Source organism: Bos javanicus, chromosome 9, assembly GCF_032452875.1.
Source record: "Bos javanicus breed banteng chromosome 9, ARS-OSU_banteng_1.0, whole genome shotgun sequence".
In the NCBI taxonomy this organism is placed as follows: Eukaryota; Metazoa; Chordata; class Mammalia; order Artiodactyla; family Bovidae; genus Bos; species Bos javanicus.
In genome coordinates this window covers 71,680,445-71,702,256 of record NC_083876.1, presented here as the reverse complement: position 1 = coordinate 71,702,256, position 21,812 = coordinate 71,680,445, and the positions used below count along the sequence as shown (strand labels likewise).

Genomic DNA, 21,812 nt, shown 5'->3' with positions numbered 1-21,812 from the left:
ATTTCTTCTGGAGCTAACATCTTGTAATTTTTTCAGTCAGTTTTCATTAACTTTGTGGTATGCTATCTACGTATGTCCGCAAGTATTTAATTTCATTCTTAACCTTAAAAACTATGTTCATATATATATTCGTTTTGCAGAAAGTTTACAATAGTTATAGTAAGTTAGTAATACAAATGCTAGGGTAAGTTAGTACCTTATCTCCTGAACAGCAAGAGAATTGCTAGAAAGAATGTGAATCAGGACACAAGCTTCTCTATGCTGCTGCTGCTAAGTCGCTTCTGTTGTGTCTGACTCTGTGGGACCCCATAGACGGCAGCCCACCAGGCTCCTCCGTCCCTGGGGTTTTCCAGGCAAGAATGCTGGAGTGGGTTGCCATTTCCTTTTCCAATGCACTCATGCATGCTAAGTTGCTTCAGTCATGTCCGACTCTGTGCGACCCCATGGACAGCAGCCCACCATGGACAGAATGTCCACGGAATTCTCCAGGCAAGAGTACTGGAGTGAGTTGCCAGTTCCTTCTCCAAAGCTTCTCTATACAAAGTGTATAAATTATTATATCTTTATGTTTGGAGTACTAATATTTATGCGACTACATGGCAGCTGTTTCCAATCAGTGTGAACCAATGAAATGGGATCATCTGCATCTATAAAAATCAAATATATGCTATAATGACATTAGAGTTCAAGGCTTTACTTCCACTCTTTTTACATGAGAAGGATACCCACATCAAATTCTTGTATGTGAGAACATGAATAAGTATAAAATACATTAGAGTAGAATAACAGAACCAAGATTTAATAGCATGAATACTTTTCTAGGTTTAATGTTCATCTTTCTGCTATACAAATTCCTGCTCAGGTAAAAAAAAAGTCCTCTCACCAGATAATCAACCAAACGAAATATTGTATTGGGGCAGGAGAGGGGGGGGATCTTTAAGTCAACTCAATGAGTGTCCTTTGTGCCCACCTGGGAGTTATCAGGTATTTATATTTAAAGAGGATTGATGTTTAAAGACACACTATTGTTCTCTTTGAAGCATTAGAGGGAAAGTCAGTGCTCTCAGAGGCTGGGTTCTAATGCGACCAGCATGTGCTCTCCTGCAGCCCATTAACCTTTAATACTTGTCACTCAGCTGCTTACACAGGAGGGTTTTTTTAAACCCAGAGAGGAAACAAGGTTATTTAGAAGGAATCAAATGGATAGTTTTACATCTCGAATGTTGGAGAGAAGGCAATTTTTAGTCATTTAAACGGGCAAGTTGAAGGAACAAACTTGACTATTACAACCTAATAATTGAATCAAGCACTGTATAAAATAATTATGAAAGAAGTGAGCTTTGCTTATTTCTAATGAGAAAGCTGGGGCATTGCTTGGTTGTCAACTGCAGATGCAGTAAAACGATTCCAAACGTTGTTTCTAAAAAACATTGTTTTATGATAATATGTTTTCCCCAAAGTGAATTTATTGCTGAATTTATAAAAATCCAAATTCTCGATTATTCACTAGGAGGATGACATGGACCGCAATCTGTACAGAACAAGACACAAGCTTAAGGCTTTACCTGACCCAGTAAAAGTGTCAAGCGCTCCATCTCCAGTCGTGGCTGTGGTTTCACTGCTGTTCAAAGGCTCTGTTTTGACTGCAAGGAGAGACACTACGTAGAAGAATAAGTACATGTGAGTTATATTTCTAACTTTATATCAAAGATGCTGACTGTTCAACTAGTAGCTTTTCTAGCTACCATGGGCATGCAAGAGAAAATTTGAGAAGTCGATGAGGAGTTTTGTTAATTTAGCTTCTAAATGGACATGCATTTATAGAGGATTTAATCTAAAAATCCTCTGTCTAAGCTGCTTCTCTAGAATCTGGCTTTTCAAGGCAGTTAACCTGACACAGTGAAACAGCAGTATACATGTATTTGCATTTTTAACTCCCCTAAGCATACTCTGATATTATAGTCAAACGGCAGAAGAAAGGAATCATCAGTCAGCCTTTAGCACGCTGAATCCAAATCACAACAGAGATTTACTGCTTATGTTTTATTCTTCCCAAGGAGACATTAAAAGAAAAGACTGCTTAAGAACAACGGTGGCATATGCATATACAGAAACCTGGGTGTGTATTCATATAGTGGGTGGAAAATCAGGCACTCAAAAAATTTCTGCTCAACAAAAGACAAAAGAGCCATAAGGTATTGTTTTTTTTATTCTAATAGTATAATGATCTTTAATACATTATAGAGACAAGCATAGGAGATGGTTTTTACAGCAGGAAGTACAGCTTTTGAAAACTCTTTAATATATTATTTCTCCTTTGAGGTGGTATATCTTGGCAAAATCCTCTTTGGCAATGATGTCGCCACTGAGGTACACAATATTGCCATTAATAGATGCAACGAGTGTGGCGGGGGCTACGCAAAAGCCTCCACCCATTTTGTCACACCATATTTTCCCTTTGTGGGCAAAGCTCCATATATCACAGCAGCCAGGGAATACACTAAATTATTTTCTACTTGACACCTCTTATGTTTCCTAGTCATAAAAGGAATGATACAGTTAAAAACCTCAGAGGCAAGCAGAGAACTATAAAGAAAGCTGAAGACTAGCCAACTATGGACAAATACAGCTGAAAGAACAGTGGGCTCAGAGCACACCCACCAACCAAGCAAGTCAGTAACGTTACTCTGTTAGAAAAGCAATTAATGATGGAGAAACATGCAGTAATGACTACGTTCCCTTTCCACATGAACGGAATTGGCTGCACCCTCCCTCAGTGAGCTCTGGTGTTAATTTAGCATCCGTGATTTAACTATGTCATGAAGATTTGCTGGAAGATTCAAACTGCAAAGGTTGGAAAGAATCCAAACTCTAAACCATACTGCCTCACAGGCAGCACTAACTAACCAAGAATTCCTTTCATCTGTATAGAGATGATCCAGAGCAGGGTTTAGAAAGGTGTAACAGCTACTCTCAATGATGCAATGTCCTCATCTGACTTTTGACATATGACAGAAAGGAACCATCCAAAGCCTCCAGCAAAACTAAGGCAAGAGACAGTTTCTCAGAACCTCCAAATTCTAATTGTGGCTAAATTCCCATTTAAACATGTCTAAATCTATAAATGACATTTGTAAAATAGGTTTATTAATACTAAAGGTAATCTATATTGCACTTGTGAACCACGGAGAGTGGAGCAAAATGTCTAAAAAAACCCCCAAGCTAGACATGAGGTTTTAGTTCTGTTACTTTGAATCCCAACTTTGAGGTCTGATTTCAAAAACTTAGTATTGGTGTTGATTATAATCTCCTCAATTTGAAAATTTCAGGTGGTCAAAAAGAGAAGGAAGGAAAGCTAGAGAATAAACGCAACCAGGTTGCATTCATTATCCTGGAAACATTTCTCATTAAAATTTTAAAGGTCTGCTGTTAGTCAAAGACAAAGGAGTTTCATTTAACTGAAAAGAGGCATCTCTAGAAAGAATATAAAGAGAAGCATACACACCAAGGTGCGTTCAGTGTACCAGAATGTAGGGATTTAAAATAATAAAGTGGATGCTAACATTTGGGGGAAAACAGTACACATTAATATGAACTTAATTTTCATATGTGGTAAGAGTTGAATAATAGGGAAAAGGGGGGGAATTAATCATGCTGCTTACAGAAAATAACTTATGCTCACAGGAGGCCAGCATCAACAAACATCTCTTGAGTAAGATGCAAAGTTGTTTTGATTTTTAGAGAGAAAGTAAATAATATTAAGTAATAATATTTTTTTCTCAGGGAAAGAAAACTTAGAAGTGAAATAGACATTATATGATTCGCTGATTTATTAAAGATGGTAAAATACAAAGAAGTGTCTAAAAATGATAATCACAAAGTTTGACAAATGAAAGAAATTTTCAGTAAAAGTCTGAATATATTTGAAATGTATTTCATTTTCTTTTGTCTTGCTTTTATCTCTATACTTTAAATGAGATATACCATATACTTTTCTAGAGGCAGGAAACTTTGTTAATTTAGTATATGCAAGGCACTATTAGAAAGATGTTCATCAATGAAACAAGTCTAGTTCTATGCATCTATTTTCTAAAACTTATAAAAATCCTCATTCCAAAAGTTTATTGTGTGTATTCACTGACATATTCAAATTTTTTTTTTACTGTATTCTATTTTTTTTAACACAGAAATTAAACAGGGCTTTTAACTTTTTCTCAGGACAATGTCCAATATGACTACAGTACAAGCTATAAAACAGAAATAATAATGTTCTATTGAAGAAAAGCATCTTCTTCATCACCAAAACTCAAACTTACAAAATAAACATTTTGATTTAAAAAGCAGAAGTCATATTTTAGTCCTTAGGTTAGAGAGTTTTGTGGTTTTATTCTTCTACATGCTCCATATATGTAATTCAAGGGTTCATTTCCCAAAAGGTGAGATGAAAAAGCTACATACATGTAGTATTTTATACAGAACCATTATTTCAAAAAATAATTGTATTGCCAGGCCCCCTCCACACTAGTTATCCACTTGCAACTTAGATGTTTTTCATAAAGCCAAATACTGAAAAAAAGTCAAAATAATTTTATTATACTAATAAAATTTAATTTTATTTTTAACTTTTAAAAATAATTGATTTCTATGGACTAAATCAAAATTGCATGTGATTATTGTCAGGTGTCAGCTATGGCTACTGAATCATTGATTTTCTCTCTTTTCATCCCAACCTCTTCCATAACCTCATGCAAGTACTTTCAAAGCAAACTTAATCTTGTCACCTCAGATTATCTTCAGAATTCAAGTACAAAATTAATATATATTAATTATTTTTAGGGGAAGTCTATTATCATAACTCAAGGCTCATGTTCATTTGTTACAATATAAGGCTTAATTAATCCTTAAAACAGAGGTGACCCAAGTAATTTACATTTCACATGTTATCCTCAGAAATCTGTGTTTAAACTAGACCACAAAATATTGCATAGCCACCTCTGATAGTTTAGATTCAGGAAAGAATTTCAGGAAAAGTTAGTTCAGGAAGGATAAAATTTACAATTCAACAGAGGGGAAAGAAATGTTGCCTACCAGTTTCATGATTTATGTTTTTCTAAATCAATTTTTTCATTTCAAAACCTATGAGCATCAAGTGTCTTTCATTTTAAATATCTGTAAACTATTTAGCTTTATAAAATGATTTGATGATGCTTACAATTTATAGCTTTCATTGCAAAAAGAAAATCTAAAAGAGCAGAGCCACAACAGTAGGTGGTTCTACTGCACAGACATTTAATATTCAGAAACAAATTCATCCCATGTGAGCCAATCATCTATATACTAAAAATTCTAGGAGATCCTTTTCTATGCTATATAGATTTCAAATATAGAAAATACCATAAACCTGATCAGAATGTCTGATCCTGGTTCCCCCAAATCTTCTCTTTGAAGTATTTTCTTAATCTCCATGTAGAATCAAATATTCCCTCCCTCTGCTGTGCACCCACCTTGAACACATTATGCACTCATTATTTTCAGTTCTGTTTCCCTCTGCTAGACTTTTGGTCCCTTGATGGCCAGTATCATGTTCTATAGGTCACTGGGTTTCCATTTCCTAGCACAGAGCCTGGCATATAACAGGAACTTGATATATTTTAAGTGAGAAAGTGAAAATTCACATTTAGACCGTATCCTAAGAACTTCCAATGAATCTAAGTATTTTGCATATAAAGTAAGCTAATGATGTATCTTAACGCTATTAGGGAAATTAGAATCTTATATATGGAAGTAACTTTTCACATGATTGGCATGCATGTACATACATATTCATGCAAACACATGAAGCATGACACATGAAATAACATACATGAATCTGTATCAGGATCAGCAAACTACACCTTACATGCCAAATCTACCCAATGGCTTGCTTTGTATAGCTTGTAAGCTAAGAATGATCCTTATATTTTTAAATAGTTAAAAAATATCAAAGAGGAATAATATTTTGTGATATATGAAAATTCTATGAATTTCAAATTTCAGTGTTCACAGATGAAGTTTTATTTGAATATGGTCCTGCTCAGTTGTTTACATATTGTCTATGGCTGCTTTTGTGCAATGAAAGCAGAGCTGAGTTTCAACAGAGACATATGGCCGGCAAAGCTGAAAATATTTACTATTTGACTATTGACAGAAAAAAGTTTGTTGACCACTGATCTATATGCCAAGGTATGATTGTATTTACTCTATTTTTATTGACAGTTCTTCATTTTAACAATTTAACAAGTGACAAAGATTTGAAAGGAAAATCTAGGTTCCAATATAAATCTGCAGATATTATTATATAATTAGGATTAAGGTGATGAACCCTTATAAATTAAGGAATAATATAATATATTTATATAGCACCAAGGTAGTATGGTGGGATATTAAGGTGATACTATTGGTAGTCATATTAGTAAAAACTATTAAAATTATCTTTTTGAAAATCTAGAGTTAATGGAAAGATTTTGAAAAGTCACTAAATTAGCTTTTGCTTTTTGTTTTATTATAATAATTTTATAAAGTAATCTAATTCCATCAGTAAAATCCAGAATTATAAATAAAATAGTTTACTCTCAATGGGAAATGTGCACCACATGCTTAGCTATGTTACAAATACATGGCATAAAGAGTCATTTAAATTCTGACTATTTCATATCATTATGCCACCAAGATATAATAAACTATATTATGTGATTAAAATTTATAAATAAATTATGTCAATGATATATACAAATAAATTAAATTTATAAAGTATACATGTATAAATAAATAAATAAAATTGTATTATCATTAATAAAGTATACTTAACATTTAATTACTAAAACTTTGCCTCTGTGGCCAATTTACATGTTTTAAATGAAGAAAATGTATTATTTGACTAAGCATTGGACAGTCTTTTAACACACTGCATGTTTATATTTTCCTTAAAAACTGTTGCCTAATTATCAATGAATTATTAATTAAAGAAAAGGGATTATACTGATTTGTGTGTGTGCATGCTCAGTCATGTCTAACTCTTTGCAACCCCATGGACTGTAGCCCACCAGGCTCCTCTGTCCATAGAATTTTCCAGACAAGAATACTGGAGTGGGTTGCTATTTCCTCCTCCAGGAGATTTTCACAACCCAGGGATCGAACCCATGTGTCCTGTGTCTCCTGCATTGGCAAGCGGATTCTTTACCACTGAGCCACCTGGGAAGCTGGTTTATATTACCAAAAATTTACATACATTATATAATTTAAAACAAAAGCCTTGCCAGTGAAGTATTACTAGCTTCCTTTTATAGAAAAGAATTAAAACTCAGACAGGTTAAGTAACTTGTCTAAGAAGACACAGCTGGTAAATACATTACCACGTTTCACATCCATAGCCCTCCTGACACAGAAATCTTTGTTTTTCCCATATGGTCACACAACTCTTAAACATTAATACAAAGAACCAGGAAAACTTGATGTTTTACACTTAGAAAAATGTTTCTGTTGGAAATTAGATGTAAATTACTAAATATTGATTATATATATTCACTATTATAAAGTTGTGTGTGTTATGTTAATAGTTTAGAATAGAATAACAGCTAAGTATGATTTTAAAATCTTAAATGTTTATAAAAACATGAAAATTAGAATATTTTGTTACATGATAATTTAATGAAATTTAAATTTCAGAGTTGATAAATTAAGTTTTATTGGAACCTGACCACTCTTGTTCATTTTTGTAGTGCCTATGGCTACTTCTGAGGCACAGTGATGGAGGTGCACAGATGAGACAGAGACAGCATAGTCTACAAAGCCTAAAACATTTCCTGTCTGGCTGTTTACAGGAAAAAACCCTTGAGTTATTATTAAGAGGAACTAAATTCTGGCAACATATTTTTACATATGAAAAGTATGTTTTAAGTGTGGAATTGAAAAAAAAGAAACTAAAATTATAAAAATTTAAATAATGGGCATAACGGAGTTCTCTTCATTCACTGATCATACATCAAATTTAATCTACATACAGCAAGGTCCAGGCAAACTGTGGCTATTCCAGCTGCTTGCTTGTAATGCACATTTCTAACACGTCCTGAGCTCTTCTTTTTAATCCAAGAATTGGGTGATTCCACAGAAGCTTTATATGGTTTTAATTTTTAAATTTTGATAGTTTAACCTTTGGTTTTGGAGAAAGTGTATTATATTGGTGGTTGTTAAGTCACTAAGTCATGTCTGACTTTTTGTGACCCTATGGACTGCAGCCCATCAAGCTTCCTCTGTCCATGGGATTCCCCAGGCAAGAATATTAGAGTAGAACGCCATTTCCTTCTCCAGGGGATCTTCCTGATCCAGGGATCAAACACGTCTCTTGCACTGCAGGCAGATTCTTTACCAACTGAGCCACCAGAGAAACCCATATTTATATCATATATATGTAAATAAAGGACTGTAGCTAACATCTATAGTTCAAAACATCTTAAGAGACAACTTATAATTTTAAAAATATAGCTTTCATTACTGGAAATTTTTTAAATGGTAAGTTTTAAAAGTTATTATTACTTTAAGCATTTTAATCGTAATGTTTATTAAAGTCTACAAAATATAAAATATCTTTCTGCCATGCTATGAATTTAATTTATGAAAGTCTATAGGCTTCCCAGGTGGCTCTGTGGGTAAAGAATCCTCCTGCAGTGGAGGAGACACAGGAGACATGAGTTTGATCCCTGGGTCAGGAAGATGCCTTAGTGGAGGAAATGGCAAGCCATTCCAGTATTCTTGCCTGGAGGATCCCATGGACAGAGGAGCCTGGAGGGCTACAGTCCATGGGGTCACAAAGAGTCAGATACGACTGGGGCAACTGAGCATACACACTCACAGGCTATGGAGACTGAATTTATACATAGGCACAATCTGCTTCAACTGCTCTTATTAACGTGACAGTTGTGCTGAATTCTTACCATATAATGAACAGATAAGTAGTTAGAAAAGTAATAGATGCAGCCATTTGTGAAAATTATGAAAAACCTAAGAAAAGAACACCACTGACCCAAGATTAGAACACTAGTTGATATGAAAAATGTAGCCAACTATCAATAAACAACTAAAAGGTGTGTTCATGTCTCCTTTTCTTTTTATAAGAACTGAATACAGAAAAGGGAGTGCAAACAGAAACAGCAACAGGAAGCAAACCAGAAGGGCAAATCCACACATCCAAACACATGCAGTGTACCATCATCTCTCATACTTGTTGCGGAGGAGGGGGTGTTGCAACTCAGCAACCAGTCTGCAGTGTTTAAAACAGTCATGTTGTCCCCTGAGAACAGGAACAGCATAGGGGTTCATTGTTGGAATGCCTGCTCAGTGTACGAGGACAGTCATCAGTGGCACTGATGCTTGTACTGCTTTCTGGCCCTCTTGCCACAATTACAACTGCATGGCATAATTTTTACATTTTAGTTTATCAGGTCTGTTTAGCTCAGTTAAATATATATAGAACAATGATTAGTGACCTTCCAGGTCTGATTTCAGAGTGCATGGGATTTTTTAAAAATCTCTTATTTACATCCAAGTTAAGGTTTAAATATAAATGTTCTTACTCCACAAGTTATCACTAAAAAATCCTATAAATTTGCAATCCTACAATTAATTAGCTGAAATTATAGATGCATGTTTAGAGACAGATAAACACTATAAACAGGGAAAATGTTAATTTACAAAGGGTTTTGGGTAAAAAAATGATTAAATACAGGCAAGTTGCAATCCACACAACTCTACAAAGAAAATTTTAGAGTTCACAGTTATTCTAAAATAAGTGTAAAGAGGTGTATAAATTTCATAAATTTAAAAGAAAATATGATGTGGCAAATGCTTTGCTAATATCTAATAACATGAATAGCTTATAAATTAAAATAATTTTCAAATAATTTTTCACTCATTAATGAAAACAACTAAATCTACAAAACTTCAAAAGAACTGTGAATAATTTAAAATGCAGCTTATATATGTGTATGAAGTGAAGTGAAGTGAAGTGGCTCAGTCGTGTCCGACTCTTTGCGACCCTGTGGACTGTAGCTCACCAGGCTCCTCCATCCATGGGATTCTCCGGGCAAGAATACTGGAGTGAGTTGCCATTTCCTTCTCCAAGGGATCTTCCCAACCCACGGATCAAACCCAGGTCTCCCACATTGCAGGCAGACGCTTTAACCTCTGAGCCACCAGGGAAGCCCATATATGTGTATATATGTGCGTATATATGTATAGTGTTAGTCACTCAGTTGTGTCCATTTCTTTGCAACCCTGTGGACTGCAGCTGCCAGGCTCCTCTGTCCATTGTGATTCTCCAGGCAAGAAGACTAGAGTGGATTGCCATTCCCTTCTCCAGGGGATCTTCCCCATCCAGGGATCAAACCCAGGTTTCCTGCACTGCAGGCAGATTCTTTACCATCTGAGCCACCAGGGAAGCCCATATATATGTACAAGTGAAGTCGCTCAGTTGTGTCTGACTCTTTGCAACCCCATGGACTGTAGCCTACCATGCTCCTCCATCCCTGGGATTTTCCAGGCACGAGTACTGGAGTGGGTTGCCATTTCCTTCTCCAGAGGATCTTCCCAACCCAGGGATTGAACCTGGGTCTCCCGCATTGTAGGCAGACGCTTTACCATCTGAGCCATCAGGGAAGTCCGTATATATGTATAGGCTTTTGAAATATATATATATATATATATATATATACATATATATATATTCTGATGCAAATATCAGATCATATTTTCTTACAAGTTGAATGTATTTTATAATAGCAATAGGGTGGAATATTTTAAACAGTTGATATTGTTGCCATATGCTGTGACATAATTATAAGCTAATCAAATGAGATGTCTGAAAAAAATTTCAATTTCTATTCTAAATACATGTTAGGTATTTCTCTCTTTGAAAAGAAAATGCAGCAGATATGGACATTTTTCTATTTTCAAAACCATTTTTAAGAACAATTTTGGAGCAGGCTTTCTCTTAAAATTCAAAATAAACCCCAAAACTAGCATAATTTCTTTTTTGAGGGGGGGTGTGTTAAGATCAGAATGTAAATCCTTTGGACACATTTTGTACATTTTAAAAAATATTTACAAGGGCAAATACAAAAAGAAAGCCTTGCTAAAAACCTTTAAAATGTTGCTCAGGGCTATCTATTCTTTCTGAATATTTCCAGTTATAGAGGAGGAGCAAAAATATCAAGAAAATGAACAGAACAACAAATAATCCACTAAGTATATAATACTCTGATGTTATTGCTAATGAGATATTTACTTACTAGCATACTTCTACCATGTAAAATTACAACAAACATTGCAATGTGATTCAGGGTGTCTTCAGGGTTGTACACTTACCTCCTGTCCCATTTGTGGTGACCGAAGTGCTGCTGAGATTAGTTTTCTCCAATTTGGAGCTTCCAGGAGTATCACCACCTCCAACAAGAGGATGAGGACTTGCTAGGTCCTGCATTTCCATAGACCTATTAGAGATAAATTTGAAAATTTCAGCAGTGATTTCTTAACAAACTACATAAATCACTCTACTGAACATGCATGTGGTCTCACAATAACAGGAATTGAAACCCATAGCTAAGAATTTTTTGTTAACTAGGTGAACATGGCAGTCCATCAAAAATGAATAAATAAGTAAAGCATCCATGATAGATTCATTGGTTATTTGTAATAACCGGGGGAAAAAAAAACAACTCACATCTACAGGAAGAAATGAAGAGTGACAGAAAGGTAAATTTAAGTAAATACAAAAAAATTATCTTATATTTTTTTAACCCATGAAAGAGTGAACTGTCCAACTGATAATAGAAGATAAAAGTAAAATATATGACAACTACAGCATAAAAATAGTTGCCAGGAGTGGGACTGGGCAGAGATGAACAGCAGAGCATAGAGAATTTTCCGGACAGTGTAAATCACTCTGTATTATATTGTAATGAAAGATGAGTGTCATTATACAATATTCAAACCCACTGAATGTACAAAACTAAGAGTTAACCCCTAGGTAAACTATGTACAATGTCGGTTCATCCTTGGTAACAAATGCACCATCCTGGCGAGTGAGGCTGGAGTGGTAACAGGAGAGGTTACACGTGTAGGGTAAGAAGTAGATGGGACATCTTTGTACCTACTTCTCAATTTTGCTGTAAATGTTAAACTGCTCTAAAAAATAAAGTCTTAGGAAAAATCAGATCAAATTTTTTTGTATGCAAATAAAGCTGTGATTAGTGAGAAATGGTTGGTGGTGGTTTAGTAGCTAAGTCGTGTCTGACTCTTGTGACCCATGGACAGAGGAGCCAGACGGAGGAGTCCATGGGATTCTCCAGGTAAGAGTACTGGAGTGGGGTGCCATTTCCTTCTCCATTAGTGAGAAATATATACCTTTTAATGGTTACATAAGAAAAGGAGAAGGATTTAAAATCTAAGAACGATCTTCCCACCTTAAGAAAACTAAAAGAAAAGCAGTTGAACCCAAAGTAAGTCGAAGAAGGGAAACAATAAAAAGCAAAAATCGCTGAAACAAAATCTATGAACAATATAGACAACTTACAAATCCAGAGTTTGATCATTCGAGATACTAAAGATATTAAAAATGGTAAGAGAATATTATAAACAACATTATGCCAAATAATTCAATAATTTAGATAAAATCAGACTTTCTTAAAAGAACATAAACTATAAAAACGGCTAACAACTTTTACAAGCTGTCCTACAATTAAATTGAATACATAATTAAACACTCGAAAAAATCTCCAGGTCCAAATGATTTCATTAGTGAATACTAGCAGACATTTAAGGAAAAATAACAACAATATTTTTTAAATTCTTTTGGAAAAAGTAGGAGTAACACTTTTTACTCTATTGTATGTGACCAGAATTATTCTGATCCAAAATCTGCCAAAGGAAATGCCAAGAAAAAAAAATTATGGATCTATATTTCTCATGATCATAGGTGAAAATATAGTTTTGACATATTTGACATATAATCAAATAAAATCCAGTACTAAAAAGAATAATATATGATGACCAGGTGTGTTTAATCCTAAGAATTCAAACTGAGTTAACACCTGAAAATCAAAAAATGCAATCCAATATATTAACAGAATATGTTTTCAATGGGTATAAAAACCACTTCACAATATTCATCATCCATTCATACAACTCTCAGCAAACTAGGAAAAGAAGCATTTTCCTCCCATATGATAAAGATCATTCTTGAAAAATCTACATCTTTTATTATATTTAATGATGAAATACTGAGTTACTTCTCACAGGTTCACTAATGATGAACCTGTATTTCATGCAGCTTCTGCATCACAGGCGGATTCTTTACTGCTGAGCCACCTGGGAAGCCAATATATTTTGTATATGCATATAATTATGAATTATATCTATAATATTATATTTATTATAGCTATGTATTGCTTATAGAAAAGATATGAAAAGGCAAAGATATCTTTTTTCCACTTCAACACAACTTTATCAGCATTCTTTGTCAGTGGGAGAAAACAAGAATGAATAAATAAAAGGAGTAAAGCCTAGAAAAGTAAAAAAGGTTAATTCACAGAGCACATAATTGTTTATGTAAAAAATTCTGAGAAATCCATTAAAGAAAAACAAAACCCTATTAGAACTAATGATTGAATTTATCAAAATTACAGGTACAAGGGTGATACTAATACTGAATAAAAATATAGACCAAAAATGTCTGAAACGTCAATGTCTCTCTAGTTCATATACTGAACTATCAAAAGAGGAGGTTGGAAGCTGGGCTATTCAGTGTCTCTTCAGCTCAACTCAACTCCAAGAGGAATCTGAATGCTCAGACCCTCACCTTCACTGCGAGCCAGAGCAAAGATTTAGACTTATTGAGAAATACAACAAAACAAATATCATGCTTCAGTCTCTACTGGCTTTTTGGACATAATCTTCAGAAGACTACAAATACATAATATTCAGAATACTATAAATATTTTGTACATAATGTTCAGATGACTTCTTGAGTCATAACAAGAAGCAGGACTATAGTACACATAACAGAGATAAAACACAGTAAAAAGAAGTAGATTTGCAAGTGACTTAGGTTTTGGAATGCACAAACAAGGATTGAAAAACTATTTTGTATGTATAAAAAAATTATAGGAAAAGATATGCACACAAGGTATATACATATATATATATGTGTCATGTATATAAATACATATATGCATGAATACATATGTGTCATATATATTTTATGTGCATGTGTGCATGCTAAGTCACTTCAGTTGTGTCTGACTCTTTGTGACCCTATGGACTGTAGCCCGCCAGGCTCCTCTCTGTATGGGATTCTCCAAGCAAGAATACTGGAGTGGATTGCCATGCCTTCCTCCAGGGGATCTTCCTGATCCAGGGATAGAACCTGTGTTTCATGCAGCTTCTGCATCACAGGGGGATTCTTTACTGCTGAGCCACCTGGGAAGCCCATATATTTTCTATATGCATATAATTATGAATTATATCTATAATATTGTATTTATTATATCTACATATTGCTTATAGAAAATATATGAAAACACCAAGAAATACCCAAAAGAAAGTTCTAGAATGAAAATTATAAAATAGAAAATAAATAAATATTAAATTAAAACATAGTCTTTGGATGGACTTATAAGGATACTGCAAAAGAAATCAGTAAATATGAAACTGAGCCAGTAGAAATTATCCAAACTGAAGCAGAGAGGAAAAAAAGAAAGTGAAGAAAAACTAAAAAGCCTCTTGATGAGGTGAAAGAGGAGAATGAAAAACCTGGCTTAAAACTCAATATTCAAAAAACTAAGATCATGGCGTCTGGTCCTATCACTTCATGGCAAATAGATGGGGGAAAAGTGGAAACAGTGGCAGACTTTATTTTCTTGGGTTCTGAAATCACTACAGATGATGACTGAAGCCATGAAATTAAGACACTTTCTCCTTAAAAGAAAGGCTATAACAAACCTAGATAGTGTATTAAAAAACAGAGACATCACTTTGCCAACAAAAGTCCATCTAGCCAAAGCTATGGTTTTTCCAGTAGTCACATATGGATGTGAGAATTTAACTGTAAAGAAAGCTGAGCACCAAAGAATTGATGCTTTCGATTTGTGGTGTTGGAGAAGACTCTTGAGGGTCCCTTGAACAGCAAGGAGATCAAACCAGTCAATCCTAAAGGAAATCAGTCCTGAATATTCATTGGAAGGACTGATGCTAAAGCTGAAGCTCAGATACTTTGGCCACTTGATACAAAGAGACAACTCATTGTTAACAACCCAGATGCAGGGAAAGTTTGAGGGCAGGAGGAGTAGGGGCAACAGAGGATGAGATAGTTGGATGGCATCACTGACTCAACGGACATGAGTTTAAGCAAATTCTGTCAGACAGTGAAGGAGACAGGAAGCCTGGCATGCTGCAGTCCATGGGGTCGCAAAGAGTCCGAGACAACTTAGCAACTGAATAGTAACTTGTGGGATATTATCAGAAAGCAAGGAAGGGAATGAAACAGAATAATTTCAGAATAAATAATGGCCAAATTTGATAATAAACAGCCACCCATAAAGCCTTGAAACACAACAAATGAGAAAAAGAAAACCAAACCTTCAGTACATTATAGTCAAATTCTTAAGATAAAGGGAAAGCTTTATAGCAACCAGATAAAAAAGACACAGAGAACAAGAGAATAGTGGGAACCCCCAAAAGTATCAGAGGTCTCATACTCCTGATAATGGGCTTAGTTATAGTAAACAACTAATGCTTGTGATTTTATTTTCTCTGAATGAAACCAACATAAAGATTTTTTTATTAATTAATTTATTTTAATTGGAGGATAATTACTTTTCAATATTGTGATGGTTTTGCCATTTTTCAGCATGAATCTGCCATAGATATATATATGTGACCCCCATCCTGAAGCCCCCTCCCAGCAAACAAATGAATGATTGCTTATAATGTGCAAAGTACTGTCTCAGGTGTTAGGATTGCTGAGTGGAGAAACCATGGTCCTACCCTCAAGAAATTTATGATATAAATTTAGACCTATTTCTAAATGAGAAAGCAGTTCCTGTGCATAGAAAACAACAGTACATTAAGAGCCCACTGAGTGGAACAGACAGAAATCAGTGTGAAGTTAGAGAGTCTGGAAAATTTTCTCAGAACTTGTTAGCTGGGTTTTGATGAATTCAAAGTGGGGGTTCTAGGGAAAGCATCTGGTCAGTGGTATTACTGAAGCTGCAAGGTAGTGTGGTGGCTCACAGCCAATGTGAACGACATGAAAGAGGAAGCGAGGAAAATCAGTCAGGAATGAAAGGATGAAGCCCGCATCACAGAGAGAAGCAGGAAGAGGTCCCTCCTGCAAAGCAAAGCAAAAATTGCCTTTGTATCTTACATTCCAGTTTCCAGGAATCCAAAATGCAATTATCTGAATCTTTACAGTAAGTCCCCTTTGCTTGAATTCATTTTCATGGGTTTGAGATATCTTACAATTAATAGAGCTTTTAGAGAACAGGCACGCATTATTGCCATCAATTATACAGTAAGAATATTCCTGTGCTTTCTTTTGTATGTTAAACTTCAGATCCTTTTTAAGTCTAATTTGTTTACAAGGTAATACATAAAATATAAAGTTTACCTTAGAGTGCAACAGCAGAAAATTGATTACATGCTATTTTTACTGAGTCCATACTGTAAGACACAGCCTATGCTTGGTACTTCAAAAATACCCTCTCTACTAATCTTTACATTAACACACTGATGTGCCTATTATTTTCCATATTTTATAGATAAAGACATTGAGGCTCAAGAAGGATATACAGAATGCCTAAGACCTTGTAGATAGAAAGTAGTGGCAGTAAAATTGGAACTCAAATCTATTTGATGCCAGAGCACAGGTTCTTCCTGTCACATTGTATGTTTCCCATTTTTCTTTTAAGTAACTTTAATTCTTTCATATTGTGAAATCACTATCAGGAATGCATATTTCTGCAATGAAACATTTTGAGTGGTTTTCAAGAGTTATTAAACTCAATATAAGCATCCACTCTGCCAAATCTACATTACCATATTTAAAGGTAATCCCTTTTTTAAAAGTACAGAGAACTATATTCAATATCCTGTTGTAAACCACAATGGAAAAGAATTTTTAAAGGAATGTATGTATGTATGTATAAAGGTGCCCCCTTTTTCCTTCCATGATACCATTTTCTACCCATGTCATAACGCTACGTGAATACTAGCATCTTTCTGGACAATAGGAACACAACAAGAACAAAACAACAATAAAACAAAAACTCTTTAAAAAAAAAAGAAAAGAAAGAAGACTTGCCTATTACATGAAGCTGTCTTCTTGGTTCTTGTCTGCATTATCTGTAGCATAGGTGGAATTTGTTTCTAGCAGACTTAAACATTCTCTTCAAAACCCAAGAAGAGTATGCTTTATATTTGTGCATTTAGAGTTTACTGAACTCAGAAACCATGATTCCTTCTGCACAGACCCTAGTAATGAGTCATAGCCTGTTTGTTTCCAGGCTGAGATTCCATCAATTCTTCATGACCCAAGAAATGCAAAAGCATCCTAGACTTTCAAAGGCATTCCCTCTCATGACAGCTTTTCTCTTGCACAAAGTGGACAGTATGTATGCAGGGCTCTGTGTCCTACGCTCTCAAGGTCTACTTAACTAGCCAATTTTCATTCTGACCATCAGAATGCATTTGTGGACAAGCATTCAGGCATTTGCTTTTCTCATAACTTCCTTTTTAAATGTTAAACAAACCTTTTAATTCTCCTTAGCTGAAAAAGGGCTTCCCTGATAGCTCAGATGGTAAAGAATCTGCCTGCAATGTGGGAGACCTGGGTTCAATCTCTGGGTTGGGAAGATCCCCTGGAGAAGAAAACAGTTAGCCAGGAAAATTCCTGGCCAGGAAAATTCCATGGACTATATAGTCCATGGGGTCACAAAGAGTCAGACATGACTGAATGACTTACACTTCACTAGCTGAAAAAATTGTTCAGTTGTCCAGTCGTGTCCGATTCTTTGCGACCCCATGAACTGTAGCCCACCAGGCTCCTCTGTCCATGGGAATTCTCCATATGGAGAATACTGGAGTGGGTTGCCATGCCCTTTTCCAGGGAATCTTCCCAACCCAGGGATCGAATCCAGGTCTCTCGATTGCAGGCGGACTTTTTACCAGCTGAGCCAGCAGGAAAGCCCTCACCATCTCCCAGAGTTTGCCCAAGTTCATGTTCATTGCATCGGTGATGCCATCTAGCTGTCTCATTCTCTGATATCCTTTTCTCTTTTTGCCTTCTATCTTTCCCAGCATCAGGGACTTTGCCAATGAGTCGTCTGTTCACATCATATAACCAAAATACTGGAGTTTCAGCTTCAGCATCAGTCCTTCCAGTGAATATTCAGAGTTGACCCTCCCTTAGCATTGGCTGGTTTGATCCCCTTGCTGTCCAACGGACTTTCAGGAGTCTTCTCCAGCACCACAGTTCAAAGGCATCAATTCTTTGGCATTCTGCCTTCTTTACAGTCCATATGTGACCAATGGGAAGACCATAGCCTTAACTATGCAGATCTTTGCTGGCAGAGTAACGTCTCTGCTTTTCAACACACTGTCTAGGTTTGTCATTGCTTTCCTGCCAAGAAGCAATTGTCTTCTCATCTCATGGCTGCAGTCACCATCTGCAGTGATTTTGGAGCCCAAGAAGAGGAATTCTGTCACTACATCCACCTTTTCCCCTTTTATTTGCCATGAAGTAATGGGGCCGGATGCCATGATCTTAGTTTTTTTTTTTTTTTTAATATTTAGTCTTAAGCTGGCTCTTTCAGTCTCCTTCTTCACCCTCATCAACAGGCTCTTTAGTTCCTCTTCACTTTCTGCCATTAGAGTTGTCTCATCTGCATATCTGAGGTGGCTGATATTTCTTCCACCTATATTGATTCTGGCTTGTACTCATCCAGCCTGGCATTTCTCATGATGTGCTCAGCCTATAGGTTAAACAAACAGGGTGACAGAAGACAACCCTGTTGTACTCCTTTCTCAATCTTGAACCAATCAGTTGTTCCATACAGGATGCTGTTGCTTCTTGACCTGCATACAGGTTTCTCAGGAGACAGATAAGATGGTCTGGTATTCCCATCTCTCTAAGAGCTTTCCACAGTTTGTCATGATCCACACATTCAAAGGCTCTAGCATAGTCAATGAAACAGAGAGAGATGTTTTTTTCTGAAATTCCTTTGCTTTCTCTATAATCCAGCAAATGTTGGCCATTTGATTTCTAGTTCTTCTTCCTTTTCTAAATCTAGCTTAGACATCTGGAAGCTCTTGGTTCACACAATGCTGAAGCCTAGCATGCAAGATTTTAAGTATGACCTTACTAGCATGGGAGATAAGTGTAATTGTCCAATAGCTAGCACATTCTTTGGCACTATCCTTCTTGGGAATTGGGATAAGCACTGACCTTTTCCAGTCCTGTGGCCACTGCTGGGTCTTCCAGATTTGTTGACATAATGAATGCAAAACCTTAATGGCATCATCCTTTAGGATCTGAATAGTTTTGCTAGAATTTCATTGCTTCCTCTAGCTTTATTAAGAGCAGTGCTTCTTAAGGCCCACTTGACTTCGCATTCCAGAATATCTGGCTCTGGGTGACTAACCAGACGATCGTAGTAATCTGGTTTATTAAGATCTTTTTTTACAGTTCCTCCATGTATTCTTTCCATCTCATCTTGATCTCTTCAGTATCTACTAGGTCTCTACCATTTTATCCTTTATTGTGCCCATCTTTGGGCAGAATGCTCCCTTGATGTTTCCGATTTTCCTGAAAAGATCCCTAGTCTTGCCCCTTTTGTTGTTTTCTTCTATTATTAAGCACTGCTCATTAAAGAAGGCCTTCTTTTCTCTTCTAGCTATTCTATGGAACTCTGCATTTCATTGGATATATCTTTCCCTCTCCCTTGCTTTTTGATTCTATTTGTTCTTCCACTATTTGTAAAGACTCCTCAGACAACCATTTTGCCTTTTGCTTTTCATTTTCTTTGGGATGGTTTTGTTCACTGCCTCCTGTACAGTATTACGGACCTCTGTCCATAGTTCTTCAGGCACATTGTTAACTAGATCTAGTCCCTTGAATCTGTTACCTCTACTACAAAGTCATACAAGATTTGATTTAAGTCATACCTGACTGGCCTAGTGTTTTTCCCAGTTTTCTTTAGTCTGAGGCTGAATTTTGCTATAAGAAGCTGATGACTGAGTCACAGTCAGCTCCAGATCTTGTTTACGCTGCCTGTATACAGCTTCTCCATCTTCGGCTACAAAGAATGTAATCGACTTGATTTTGGTATTGAAAAAATAAGAATAAGAAAATCAGCTTCTATTTTAATGAGATTGTAGGTTAGCGCAGGGGGTATTTTCTATTCATTGCTTTTCCTTCTACACTTAGAATTATGCTGGATACATAGTGAGTGCTAAGGATGAATAATGAAATAAGATGAAATGATTTGAATTACTTGGAGTCAAGTGTGCTCTAGTTTAGCAAACACTGCTTGAGCATCCAGCAAGTTCTAGGGACATATCTAGGAATCCAAAAGTATCTTTTGAGAGCTTGGAGGCCACTGGGAGAGAAAGCAGATAGGTGAAGGGAGATGGGAATTAGCACAGTGATGTCAATGTGTATGGAAGTTTTCATATCTGCATGTGCAATGTCAGAGCTCTCAAATGAGTGAAGGGTGTGTGTGCATGTATATACACATGTGTACACGCATGTGCAAGAGGGTGGGAAGCAAGGTGCTCTGCATGGGTACAGAAAACCACTGTGCAAGAAAATAATATGATAAGGCCATTTGGTCAACCTAGATCAGACGGAAGTCATAGGCATGTGACTACTGGGTACCAGTTCCCACTGTCTGGAAAAAAGCACTTCTGGCCATCTTAAACCAACACATTTCAGATAAGCCAAGAAACCCTTGTCCCAGCTGCAGCCCAGAGCCAGTTTCTGTCCTGGAAGTTAGGATGGAAATGTGAACGCTCTCAGCTACACACTGTCTATGTCACTGATGGGATGGCCAGACCGTCCCAGAAGGAGGCCTTCACTAGCCCACTTGAGCAGACATCATTAAAAATGGGCTCTGCTGCAGAGAAAAAGATATATAGGAGGGAGAAGACCCCTATCAACGAGGATCAGGGAAGTGGGCCATGAATAATGGGAGCTGTTCTTGCAACTTGCCGGTGATCTCACGCCTGTCCCCGAGGCCTGAATGCTTGCAGTGCAAATGACCTGTCTGCCAGAGTGACCTCAGGCTGTGGAATAACAGCAAAGAAAGCCATGGACACACTGTTCTCTGGACACTTTTACAGTCCTTCCTTTCCAGGGCCTCCTTACAGCTCTTCCTTACTTGAGTCCTGCAGCTCTGGCCCTTTCTTCACTATGACGCTAACAGATTATTCAGATAAAACATGGTCTCCCCCGATCTATGAAATGTGAGCAAATATTTATAAAATGTACCTCTAAAGTATTTCTCTAAATTTAGGTTTTCAGAACCCTCCTTCTTTACTCTGAAAACAAAGGCAAAACAAGCCCAATGAATTCTTCAACCATAATTTGCATAGTACAGGACTCAAGTTTCTGCTAGATCGGTTACAAACCATGGTTAGTGAAGCAGGAAATTATTTCCCTCTAGCAAGCAAAAGAATAAAGCCATAAGGCCACAATCAAAACATCTAATATCATTAATTACACCAAG

The 21,812-nt window shown here is 36.2% G+C and overlaps 1 protein-coding gene across 9 annotated transcripts in view; it reads right to left on the bottom strand.

Annotated features, from left to right (window-relative positions):
* The window catches only part of EYA4 (EYA transcriptional coactivator and phosphatase 4), a 367,222-nt gene that overhangs the window by 67,269 nt on the left and 278,141 nt on the right, over window positions 1-21,812 (bottom strand). For 6 of the 9 annotated variants that reach the window (XM_061428024.1, XM_061428025.1, XM_061428023.1 and 3 more), the window contains exons 4-6: window positions 11,398-11,522; window positions 9,257-9,325; window positions 1,566-1,658 (exon numbers count right to left, since the gene is read on the bottom strand). In XM_061428024.1, the coding sequence (XP_061284008.1) occupies window positions 1,566-1,658; window positions 9,257-9,325; window positions 11,398-11,522 (287 nt within the window). The remainder of the gene's footprint in view (window positions 1-1,565; window positions 1,659-9,256; window positions 9,326-11,397; window positions 11,523-21,812) is intronic. The other 3 variants (XM_061428029.1, XM_061428031.1, XM_061428030.1) reach the window with 1 other exon arrangement.